Source organism: Plectrocnemia conspersa, unplaced genomic scaffold (assembly GCF_051122295.1).
Source record: "Plectrocnemia conspersa isolate PC_06_02 unplaced genomic scaffold, ASM5112229v1 ptg000011l, whole genome shotgun sequence".
NCBI lineage: Eukaryota > Metazoa > Arthropoda > Insecta > Trichoptera > Polycentropodidae > Plectrocnemia > Plectrocnemia conspersa.
Genome location: NW_028277175.1, coordinates 17,181,654 through 17,195,402, shown reverse-complemented (window position 1 = coordinate 17,195,402; position 13,749 = coordinate 17,181,654). Strand labels below are relative to the sequence as shown.

At 32.0% G+C, this 13,749-nt stretch overlaps 2 protein-coding genes across 2 annotated transcripts in view; both read left to right on the top strand.

Moving 5' to 3' along the window:
• Dscam4 (Down syndrome cell adhesion molecule 4) overlaps positions 1-13,749 on the top strand; it is a 234,479-nt gene that overhangs the window by 99,830 nt on the left and 120,900 nt on the right. The window lies entirely within an intron of this gene.
• Positions 948-2,366, top strand: LOC148229745 (uncharacterized). The gene is made up of 2 exons (XM_088198034.1): positions 948-1,646; positions 1,719-2,366. The coding sequence occupies exons 1-2, from the start codon at positions 1,063-1,065 to the stop codon at positions 2,233-2,235; spliced, it is 1,101 nt and encodes a 366-aa protein (XP_088054160.1). The 5' UTR covers positions 948-1,062; the 3' UTR covers positions 2,236-2,366.

Below are 13,749 nucleotides of genomic sequence, written 5' to 3'. Positions count from 1 at the left end.
TTCCGCTTCTTTGTGGGGTCATTTATTAGCAGCGGGATATTGAACCAAGGCCGGAACTAAATACTGCCTCCGCTTTTTTTCTTCCTTTCGGAAAATTTGCTTGAATAAATTTTGAGCATAACAATTGACCGGGAGTGGTGACGGAAAAACTGTTTGTTTTGTTACATAAACTTTATTTATATCATTGGTTTTAAAGGGAAAATGTATAAAAGATATTGGAAAATAAAAATACTAAATTAAAAAAATATTTTAAGAGCATTACTAATATCTTAAAAATATATTTTTTTAAATACAAGGTCGCAGTAGCTTTATTGTTTGCATGCACTACCTATTTTTTTGGTAATCGTTTTATAGAAAATTGTTCTGTATGTCAAGTTTTTCTACTAACGATTTGTAACATTATTTTGCCTGTTATAAGCAAAAACTTATTCATTATTTATAAATCAAACCATACTACAAACTAAAAATAATTAGCATGATATCTATTGAATTAATAGCATTTTAAATGGACATAATAGATTGGCAAAAAATTAGAAAAAATAAGGGTTTATAAAGAAAGGAGCTTACGAAAAATAAAATTGATTTTGGAGTTCAAGTTCCTTACTAAGAATAAATGGTACACTACTCAATACAACTTTTATCGTCAGCTATGCGTCTACAAAAGAAGCAGCTGATAACACTAAATATTTTTTTATTGGAGGGCTCAATATACTGTATGAGAGTGTACCTAAGCATGCCTTTATTTTTTAGAGTAAAAAGCACATAATCTATAAGAAAAATTCTTTCAAAGAAATAGCTGAATGACAGTCTATAAGAAACAATTAGTATAAATAGAGAACGCCAATGCTATATTGCATTAGTAGCACAAAGATATAGCCAAAAAAATATTAATTTTTTTAGATAGCAATAGATAGGCTATGTACTAAAAGCAAATATACTCTCTGCTCTGTACCTCAGCGGTGAACGGACGCATCCGCGCCTGCTCTCGCTGCCGTTCAAAGCTCCGACCCCCCACCCGCGACCATTTGCAACAACTACGACGCCAGAGACATTGCCGGCGCGATGAAGAAGACGCTTACGCGCAAGCGTGCGGTGGGTACGTTAAAAGCGTACCTATCGCAATCAGCAGAACAAGAATGGCAGATGCCAAAGAAAACTGCTCGACCCTCTACTGACGCCAACCTGTTGCCGACTTCAAGTCATAACAGGTATGACAAACTCCCCGAAGTTGCCGGGAGTAAACACGCAAGAGTGCCACCTGTCATCATGGAGGTGGTTGGCACACATCTCCAGACCATCGACCTCATCAAGTCGATGACCAAATCAGGTAATTTTACCCTCCGCTACACCGGAAGAGGTAATGTTTCCATCCAGTGTGCGACGCTCGAACTACGAGCGACCCTGATGGATGGTTTGAAGGGCCGCCGTGCCTTTCACACCTTCACTGCCGACGAAGACAAGACAGTTAAATCTGTCTTGAGGGGGCTTCCTGAGGTTCCCGTTGAAGAAATCGCTGCTGATTTGGAGCGGCAAGGATTAAGCGTCGTCAAAGTAACGGCGATGAACACCAAGGCAGAGACCTCCTCGCGGCTCTACCTGACGCAATTTTCCGCTGAGACGACGGTGACGTCCATAAGAAGCATCCGGTACGTTTGCTTCACTAAGGCCACGCTTGAAAAATACAAGCGTAATAAGTCGCACGCGACTCAATGTTTCAGATGCCAGCAGTATGGCCACGCTGCGAGGAACTGCCAACGAGACCCCAGATGCGTGAAATGCACAGGAAACCACGCCACTTCCGAATGCACTAAAAAAGACCGAGAGACGCCAGCAACCTGCACTGGATGCAGCGGAAGTCACCCGGCCAACTACAAGGACTGTCCTCGCAGGACAGAATATCTCCTGCAGATGAAGAAGAGGCAGCAAAAGCCACATACCGCCGTACTGACCGCACCCAAGCCGACGTTCGCTCTGGAACAGAGTCAGTTTCCTGCCCTTCGGCCAACGAAACCAGCAGTGAAAAAACCGACTATCGTCCCGGAAGCCACCCCAATTAAGACGCAACAACGCCCCCAAGCCCGACAGTCTGAGAAGCCCTCATCAGAAGCCATGTCTACTGATGAGCTTCGCAGGATGCTGACTATCCTCCAGGAAATCCGAACTAAGGCCGGAAAGTGCGCTAGCAAAATTGAAATTGCTTTGATGATGGTCGAGTATCTCGATGACCTCTTCTAAAGAAGACATTCAACTCATGACGTGGAATTCCCGTGGGATCCGTAACAAAACCGGAGAGCTGGAGCTGTTAATCAGTGAGTACAAACTTGATATTGTCGTAGTCACCGAAACTTATCTAAAACCACATGTTAACGTATATTTACCTAACTTTGCCTGCATTCGGAGGGACCGACCCTCAAGGCCAGGCGGAGGGGTCGCGATATTTGTTAAAAAATCGATAAAACACGCACGTATAAACACTAACACTAATAATCTAGAAACCGTCGCGATTCAAATTATTCATAAAAATAAAATAATAATAATTGCTGCGGGGTATAATTCACCTAGTGACGAACTGCTCCGGAGTGATCTAGATTCGATATTTTCTCTAGGAGACTCGGTCATTTTGACTGGGGACTTCAATGCCCGTCATATGCATTGGGGCTGTTCTGGGGCAAATCGATCTGGAGCGTCACTTTTTAACTACTTGAGCGACTCTGACACGATTGTTAACTTTCCAAATTCACCGTCGCATTACCCTTCCAATCACATGACGCCGTCAATTCTGGATATTGCTTTGGTCAAGGGTAACTTAAATACGTCAGAAATGTATTGCGTTCAGGCATTGTCTTCTGACCATCTTCCAGTGTTATTCTCGCTGGAGGGTTCAGCGGAGGTAGTCTCTGAAACGCTTTTTGACTATTTTAAAGCTGACTGGAAAAAGTTTAAAGATATAGTCGAGTCTCGTTTGCAAGATGAGCGACAGAATTATACTCCGCATAACATTAAACAAATTGACGATGATATCAGTTATTTAACATCCGTTATCGAAGAAGCCAAAATATCATCAATACCGACGCGTAAAAATCATAATAATAAAAATCAACTTACTCCACAACTTATCGAAATAATAAAAATCAAAAATAAACTAAGAAAACAGTGGCAAAATAATAAATCTCCGCGACTTAAATCTGTAATAAGCCGCGTAACTAGTTATATTCGCGATAAAATTCAGCAAATAAAAAACGAATCGTGGACGCGTAAACTAAAAAATCTAAACCCGGCAGATAATTCCTTATGGAAAATAACTAAATCACTTAAATATAAACATTCGGAAATACCCCCATTAAAAAATGGAAACACCATCGCATGCACGAACAAGGATAAGGCAGAAAATTTAGCCAGCGCTTTCTCCACATCTTATTCGCTTACTGTAAATTACTTAGATTCAAAAATAGACAACAAAGTCGCCCGTGCGATACGAAATATTAATTCATCTAGCGTAGATATTAGTTTAGTGAACAAAGTTGGTTTATCAGAAGTTAATAACATCATAAAAAATTTAAAGAATAGAAAAAGTCCCGGTATAGATAAATTAGATAACGTTACGATAAAACAACTTCCAAGAATTAGCATCAATTATTTAACAAATATTTTTAATGCCTGCTTATCTTTCGGGTACTTTCCCGCTATTTGGAAAACCGCAAAGATCCACCCAATTAGAAAGCCAGGAAAGGATAACACTATCGCAATTAATTATCGTCCAATAAGCTTATTACCGTCATTCAGTAAACTATTTGAAAAAATAATTTTATCACGTTTAAAGGGATCTTTGGGGAATAAAATTATCAATGAACAATTTGGCTTCCGCGAAAACCACTCTACGACTCATCAGCTCAATAGGTTAACAGAGCACATCTCTGCTAATTTTAACATGAAAAAATCAACGGGACTCTTATTGTTAGATGTGGAAAAAGCGTTTGATACTGTGTGGCATGATGGGTTGATTTACAAACTCCACAAATATAAAACCCCTAACTATCTGCTACACTTGTTACGCTCCTACCTTGATCGTCGAAGTTATGTTGTTTCAGTAAATAATGAACAATCGATACCGCGTAATATCCCAGCTGGTGTTCCTCAGGGGAGTTTACTTGGACCGTTCCTTTTCATTTTGTACACAAATGATATACCTATTTTAAAAAATACTTGTCTTTCAATGTATGCCGATGATACGGCAATAATGAGTAGCTCTTACGGTCTTAAGCCTATTTCAATAAAATTGCAAAAATCCTTAACTCTCTTAAGTAATTATTTCAAAAAGTGGAAAATAAAAATAAATCAGGACAAAACGGAGGCTATAATTTTTACAACTCGAAGACAACCTTTGCCCCCGACTATTATAAGCGAGCAGGGAAAGTGTATAGAATGGAAGGCGAGCGTTAAGTACCTCGGAATTCACCTGGACTCCAAGCTTAAATTTAATAAACATATAACCGAACTTAAATCTAAAGGGCTCGCAGCCATTGCGGCGTTAAAACCAATTTTTAATCGAAAAAGTGCGCTAAATACTAAAAATAAAATTCTATTATATAAGCAATTAATTAGACCGGCAATGACTTACGCCTGCCCAGTGTGGAGTAATACGTGTAATACTAACTTCTCTAAGCTACAAGTTGTTCAAAATAAAGCTATAAAAATAATTTATAATACACCTTTTTATACTAACCTCAAAAAACTTCATAATAAATATTTAATTCCAACTATTAAAGAACATGTTCACCACCATACTAATAATTATTATAAAAAAATACCGCGAAATCATACAAACCCGTTAATCTCAAGAATCGGTGATTACGACAAAAACAAACTCAAATTTAAATATAAACACAAAATGCCAAAGCACATCTTGCTCTGACGCATAAATTTTATCTATTAATTTAACAGCTCCAGGTCCACGAGTTTTATATTAAAAATATATATTTATAATTTAAAAATTTTTTTTTTTTTTTTTTTTTTTGTTAAAGGTGTTTATGTACTTTGACCTAAACTTAACGTATTTTATGTTCTTTTATTATTCTTATTTCTGTAATTCCTCTTAATTTAGCTAATCAATCGTAAATTGTGATAATGGTAATTAACCAGCAACCAATGAAATGTAAATATATATGTTTATAAAAATGTATTATTTAATTATGTAATAAACAAAAATTAAAAAGCAAATATAATTAAGAGTTAATCACAATATTATAGGAACAGAAAATATATATAAGACAAAAAATGCAAACTGGTAGTTTTTTTTATACGTTTATTTCAATAATATTAATAATTTTACAAACATACATATTATATATATTATGCATGTTACTGGTGTAAAACAATTCTCATGTTTACAGTTTGCTATTAGCTATATTTTATTAAAATTGTTATAATTAAAGAAAAAAACTACAGCATTTTACAATTTAAGCGAAAGAAAATAAAAAATATAGTAATGAGAAAATTTTATTAAGATTTATAACCATTGATATGTTATCATTAGGTTCAAAACCAATATGTTTTGTGCTTGTATTTAAATTTAAGATTATTTGTATCGTTGTCAGCGATTCATGAGGTTAGTGGGTTAGTAGTAGTTTCGTTAAATATTTTTATAATATTTTCCAGTATGAAAATGACAGTCTTATATTTTTTTTATTATTAGTATAAAAAGGTGTATTGTTTATTATTTTTATAGCAATTTAGAAAAGAAGTGTTATCATACACAGGGCAGACATATGTTAAAATAAGTCAAATTATTTGTTTATAGATTAAAAAATATTTTTATAGTTAGCGTGCTCATTTAATTATATATCTTTTTAATGCCCCACTGGTAAAAAAAAACTGATATGCTAATGCAAAATACAACAATGTTTGAGTATCAAAGGATAATGGAGAATAAACTAAGCCACATGGAGAAAATATTTCCTAACAAAGGCAATAAATACTGGAATCTAAAACATGCATAAAGAATTCTCTAGCGAATACAAAATAATAAAAAAACGAACGTAGAATATTTGGAAAGTAGAAGTACAAAGCATAGAATATATTTAAAAAGCATGACTTATAATACCTCTATAAAATCCTTGATTTTTTTTATTAAAGAAGTGACGATTGAATTTTAAGTGAATCAATAAGTGGAACTCATAACAAAAAAACTGTGCCGAAACAGGAAAATGTTTAAGAATGAGCTATATTTATTATAATAAATGGAAGACTTAACTCTTTACAAACAATAAACAATTCCATTAAATATTTAAAGAGCAAGGTAAAACTTTTTACTCAAAGCTTAATACATGTAAGGGAAAAAATAGAAAAAAAATGATTCAAAAGAAAAGCCTATGCCTATATCAGAAAAAAATATATAGCACAAAAAATCAATTACATTAAACGAAATATATAATGTAGTCTCTAGAATAAATCAAAATAAGATATCAAGAACTAAAAAAGTGCATACATAAATTATTATGCAATGTATGTAAGAGATAATGCATAAAAAATGCAAGACTTGGATCAAAGTACCAATATTTCAAAAATGTGAAAACCATTGAGAGATTCTTTACTTAATATAGTTTACAAAGTTTTCTCAGCAATGTTGGACAACAGGCTTCAAAATATGGTGAAAAGATAGTAGAAGACTATCAATGTGGTTTTTGACCAAATATATTCACTATAGACCAAATTAAAAATGCAAAAGTGACATGAATACAATAATTATGAATGTACTTTATGCAGACATTTGATAGTCTGGATCAAAAGATCTCAAAACGATCAAAAGATCTCAAAAGTAGCCCCAAAACTAGTAAATTAGTGGAAGATAATAATAATACTTTTTATTTACAAAACCAAGTGACATTGTTTTAAAAATTAAATAAGGTAAATTAAAAACCGATAATAAGCTTAAATTTAAAAAAATTTGACTTATGATAATTGTAAAAATATACCATATAATAATTATTTTTCGTCATATGTTTATATGTTTGTGTGTAATTTACATATTCACTAGAAATTTGTGAGCACAATACGCAGAAAGAATTTTATAAATATTATAAATTGTAATTCAATGAGAAAGAAATATATATTTTTATAACTATAATTTTTATATAAAGTTATTTACCTAAAGCTTTCAGGCGAATGATAAAAGAACACGACACTATAGAAAGCTTATAAAATATATATTATAAAATGTTTTTGCCATTCGATACGTGTACGAAAGTGGTATTATTTTGTTTAGCAATAAATTTTCAACCCAGATGCCTGCAGGTTTGTTTTTATTATGAAACCCAACACAAAAGCTTACGAAAAAATAATCTTGTGGCCCACCAAGATCTAACAAAATTACACGGTTATTTGATACGGGTTGCGATCATAGCAAGTTATTAATTTGGCGGACGTTTTGTTTGAATTTATGGTCCTTAAAGCCTATATTTTTTAAAATAACATAAAACATAATTTATATATTGTACTTTTATATGATTCAATTACAATTTATGTACGTTCGACCTGGTTACTATTTTCCTCTAGAAGCGAGTGAATTATCCGACGTAGATTTAATGAAGCGACAAAGTTAACTATCTTAGATGCGCACAGCTTCATTGTGAAATTGAAAAAGTTTTACTTTTTTGTATACCTGTGTACTATGGACTTATATTCTGAATTCGCTTCACTTTTTTTTTCAATTTAGACAGAGGGTTAAAATATATGTTGAGGGAATTGAAAATGTATTTTTTTAACCTACCCTTTGTTGTTATCTAGGATGTGTTATAGTCATCAGCGCTCGTACTGTACACGAACACGTATGATAACCGCACGGGGAATACAAGAGCAAAGTTCACTCGGATAATGTCGCTCGAATATAGATGACACTTATTAAGAACAAACACCAAGTTAGTGTCCCGCTCTCCTATGGCCCCCAAGAGAATGCTATACTCTAATATTTATATGGGATAGGATAGGAGCCACTCAGAAACTAGAAAACCTTCGTGGCTCAAGACTCCAAGAAACATTGCTAGGTCTTCGATAGTTAAAAATGCATTCACTTAAAGATTTCAAGGCGTTTCTTAAACTTTTGGTTTAATGTTTGGGTAAAAATGGTCAATCTTTTAATTTAAAAAATCTACTACGGCTAAATCAGCACGTTTCATTTTAGATAAATATACATTTGTATAATATTATATGAAATAACAACGATAGTAAACATAACTAAAATTAATATTATTTCGTTTAAATATCAAATACCACCCACAAACTACTAATATCCATGCTTTATTCGAAGATAAATTATTTTGAATAATGAACAAAGGGAATGTATTATATATTTCATTACAATTCAGACTAAATATAGAACTATAGTTGGCTATTTATATATTATTTTTGCGCAGGGCAGATTTACTTTAATTAAAAGTATACTTTTTTTAGCAAAAATAAAATAAGTTTTGTTTTATAAATTTACTGCAGGATATTGCTATGAAAACATAGACTTATTTATTAAGTTTTTATTTATTGATGGTTTAAAGATTTTGGTTTCTTTATTTTGAAAAGTACATCCGTGTAATGCGAATGTTTTACTACTCTTGCACAGAGACAAAAAATTATCATAATAACTGATAGAAAATATTTAAATCATTGCAGTTTTAAGTTTTAATTAACATAATACATCTATACTAATAAAATATATAAAATGTATTAAAATTTTATAAAAATATTATATTATATATAATGGTTAAGAATAGTAGCTTAATAAAATCTGAAAAGATCATTACGATCAGCTCTGATTTATCAATATAAGATCATATTTCTTAATGCTTTGTGATATGAGATTGAAAGAAATACAACGTGTATATATAATATATAGAAAATTTATCTGATGGTTGTGCTTGATAACCCATAATATGTTATAAACATACACATACTATAACAATATCGATTGATAAACCCTCGTATTACATTTCCAATAACGAGCACCCTTTCAATGCGCACATATTCTATGTGAAAATATTTATACGGGTTAATGGGCGAGAAACGTAGGTCATCTTTCAGCTGACCTGGAAAAGCGGGTGGGTACCTTTCTCTAAGCTTTAATACATACTAAGTTCCTCTCCGAAGTGATTTGTTTACCTGTCTTTTGTAAATGTTTTCATCGCATCGTTAAGTCCTGTCTCGTTTACGGAGAGTAATAATAAATACGCTAACAGCGTGTGGATGTAGTACTGAAAGTGAGTACACATACACACGTGAAACGGGTGCGAAATTGTGTACTTTAAGCGTTATGGTAAATTAACGAAAGCTTTGATATCAGCGGAAAAATTCAAATAAAACTTTGTGTGTTTTCTCGTGTTAATTATAATTTATTAATTCAAACAAGGTGAGTTGGGTATATTTTACATAATTTACTACCTGAGGTTTAGTGGCTGAAGCCGATAATATGAATTTTTTATTAATCATCTACAATAAACATTATATAATATGAATGTTGATTTTAAACAGAGCAAAAAAATATTTTTTAAAGTTTATTTTTATTTTAATGATTAAAAATTAAATTTATTTTTAAGGACATAACCTTTTCCCAACTCTCGGTCGATGTTTTAATTCCATTAGCATCACACGTTGAAGGCTTTGATTAAAAATATTTTTCTGTCTAAAAAGCATTGCCTCGATTGAAATCACAATATATTGTTTGGCCAGGTTTAAGTTTTACAATGCACAATACCTCCACACACACAAAATAACTTTTTTTTACAGTGATCCTAAGCTTCAAGGTAGTTTTTGCTACTTGACCTTTGAATACCCATTGTCTTCTATGACGATTGTTTTCGTACAACACACATTTCTCATCTCCAGTTATCAAATGTTTGAGTAAAGGCTACCCAGATATCCCAGGATCCAGAAGCTCTTGGGATATACGGATACCTGTTTTCTTTGCTTAATTCGTATTGAACCCATACGCCTTCCCAATCTTTTTTATGTGTCCATGCACTGTTGAATCGGACTAGTTTAGTTTCTCGGTCAGCTGATATATAGCTTAAATTATTTACTTGATAAAAATTTTGCAGTCGTAAATTTTGGGGCTCAATTTTTCATTTAAATATCGAAATATGGAGTCCACACTTAAACTTTGAAAGAACGACGTTTATTTAGAGATTACCTTATATTTAATGAATAAAAAAGTTGGAATAATAAAAGTGCCATAATATTTAATAATTGGTTTATGATTTATTTCACAAACTTTAATCAGGGATTTATATTTGTGTTAGACAACTTCTTCTTAAAAATAAACCACAATTTTTTTATTATATTTAGATACTATAAATAGATGATTTCTTGCTAAGTTGATAACGAGCATAGTTGAATAATTGTAATACTTTAAAATAATTATAAAAAAATCAGAAGTCAGAATGAAATTTAGGGTTATATTATATTCATGCGACTCTCGTACCTGGTACGCAAAATATTTAGTGTGAAAATAATATTATTTTTACCTTGACTAATTGTAATATTAAATCTTAAAAAAAACGAGTTTAAACATTTTAATTTAACCATAAAGATTAAGTGAATCTCAAAATTCAATTATACTATCAAAGATTAGTTTAAACTCATCTCAAAGTTGGATTAGTCGGACTAAGCAACTTTTTCACAATCTTTATGTCTTGGTGTTGCCGAGCTCATTCCAGATTTTACCCCCGAAAACCACGGCTTAGGTAGAGCTTTATAACGCCCAAGTTATATTTCTTTGAACCCTTTTCTTACCGTCTATGATGAAATAAATGCTCTTAACTAGAAAACCAATGTTTTCATTGACGAATTAGTTTAATAGATTAATGTATTTATGACAGTTGTCATTCGTTTTAATTCTAAATTATAGTCTAAACTTAAATATATAATATTCATTGACCAGTTTTATTATTAGCTCCATTGCGAATATAATAAAATTATATCCGTTACTTAGCCTTCAACTGTATATATTATATTAAATTGAACGGTAGATTTCCGATGACTAAGATAAAAATATTTTGTCCAGGTTGTCCTATTTATATGGTCATGTTATGCTCGATTTATCATGTGGCCAATTTAATGACATTGGACTATATACTAAAGTCTGAGAAATGCGCTGCTACTATATTTATTTGTAAGTTAGCTCGTTGCCAAAAATGTATTATATTATATATTCTAACATTTTTTAGTAATAAATTATCGTAAATATTATTAAACCCGCTTATCACCGCTTCGTTGTGTCCGTCATAATAATATCATATTTTTGGGGGGCTTTTAGAAAAAAAATCTTCGCGTCTCGCATATAAAGCTGCCGGGAGCATTAGAGCCAACTTTGGCGAAAAGCTTTCTCCCGTTTGTACCTCATTATCCGAATTTTATTTTTCGGCACTTCCGCTTCCGTCTGGCGCTAGCTAGACGCAGCAGTCAAAATGGCCGCCTGCGAGCATTACGGCCAATTTCCGATCCCTTATTGCCTTGCGTTAGGACAAACACGGAATGCACTTAGCGCTCGGGTTCGCCGTTTGTCTTTTTATTTATAGGACCGCTAAATCAAGCACGGTTTATGTTTTATTCGGTCATAAATTGGTGTGACGTCATACAAAAGGTTTTAAAAGCGCGATGTAATTAAACAAATGGTGGTTCGTTGGAGCTTTCATGTTCAACTGAGGCACGCCCATTTTTAATACACTCCGGTTATAATTATTTTACGTTGTATTTAAACCTTCATCTCATCATTATCCTAAATTTCGTAACTATTAAAAAAATTGGGATAATGATGAGATTTAAAATACAAAAATAGAAAAATAGATGGTCCATTTTATCATATTTTCCATGCCTTACAGATATTGTGAAACAATTACATGAAAGTTTTGATTAGCTTCAACAAAGTTTCTCAATCTTTCTTTATCAACAGCAGACTACTTCCAAGAGGCTCATTTTCAAGATTAATTACGCCAATACAGTATTATTCGGGTGTTTCTACCTGCTACTAGGGTTAATCATACGCCCTTACCTATTGGCCTATTAGCGACCCTTTTGCATTAGTACCACGTTAAGCTTCATTTACTTAAATTTTAAGAACTTAACTTACCCCTAACGTTCTATACATTTAAAAAAAAGATGTCACTGAGAAGGTTGGCCAAAAGTTTTTTTAAAAATGTATATAATATGAATCATATATAGCCATAATATATAATATAAAAAGCGCGTATATAGTGCTTGCCGTTTTGATAGCTGAACGGTACCAATTAAACTCGTGTCACATTTCATACGAGGGCGTAGGTAATAGTGCTCAAAGGTAGGGTTCAAATTAAGGGTTCGTAATTGGTTAGGTTCCCTCGAGGATCCAGTGAAATATTCTAATTGATTACGCCGCAGAATGTATACAGGTACGGCCGTTTTATTGGAGCTATCAGTTACCGTCGCTTTCGGGCGTGGTTTATAGTACCGGTATAGTAAGGTTCAACATTATTCACTTGGACTTTCGGTTTGTGCATGGCAAGCCAAAACCGAAATCGCATACTATAACGCCATGTCTTTAGTTCGTTCAGTGCTAATTCTATGGCGCGCAGCTAAACTAAAATCGGCTCCGTCGGGAGCTTTGGAGAAACTTTCGCAGTTTGCCTCACGTTAAAACGCAACTTTAAGATTCATTCCTTTTGCAAGTGCTCCGGCGGTAAAAAGCGGTAAACTTTTACGGAGATTTAATAAATAGCAGTAAAGCGATACGGTTAAGCATGAAACTTCATATTTTTATCAGCTTTGTGTGAATTATATGAACCACTTTGAATTATAATACAATGGTTTGACCGTATTACTAAAAATTAATTTTACATTGAAATAAAATACAGGTTAGTGAGCTTTATTGCTACTTATTTAAATTATTAATGATAGTGTACAATTTTACGATGTCTTAAAATTATTAAAATATTTTTTTTTAATCTTGAAAATATATTTTAAGACTGCGTTTTATTTTGTATGCAAATCTGTTCCAAGAAATGTTATGTTATATCGAGAGAGAACCAGTTTGTTTATGCAATTTCTTATTATCCAGATTGTTTTGTATTTTAGTTTTTGTAAAATAATAAAAGCTCAATAAAGATAGTTAAATTATCAGAAAAATATGTATTTTAACAAATGATAATATTTTTAACACTAAAGTTTCAATCAATTATATGATATTCAAGCAATTTAATTAATATGACGTAATAACATATATTTAAAACAGTAATATAATTTAATTATTTTATGATTTTGTATGCATCATTTTATTTTTGCATTTCACTCTATATATTTTTTTATATCAATCTATACAACTGAATAAAATTTTAAAATGCAAGTATTTTGATTAAAAACTTTAATTATATAAATAAATTATTGTAAATTATGATTACAATTAAATATTTTAAAACTACAAATATAATTAGAAGTTACGCCTGTATGAAACGTTATAAAATTTAATACTAGATGAAAATCTGCTTTATTATTTATAATCTTATACAGCAAAATTAATTAATTTAGAAATTTAATATTTAATGTGAATAGTTATTATGCATAGTAAATGTATTATACTTAACTTTTGAATTGAATTAAATTAGAAATAATTTGTAGGCATTGTATTCAAGTTAACTTCCTACGCAATAATAAATTAATGATTTTTAGCACAAAAACACACTTAGCAAGACTTATATTTATACTGCTATATTTACTAGAGAATATAATTATTTGATA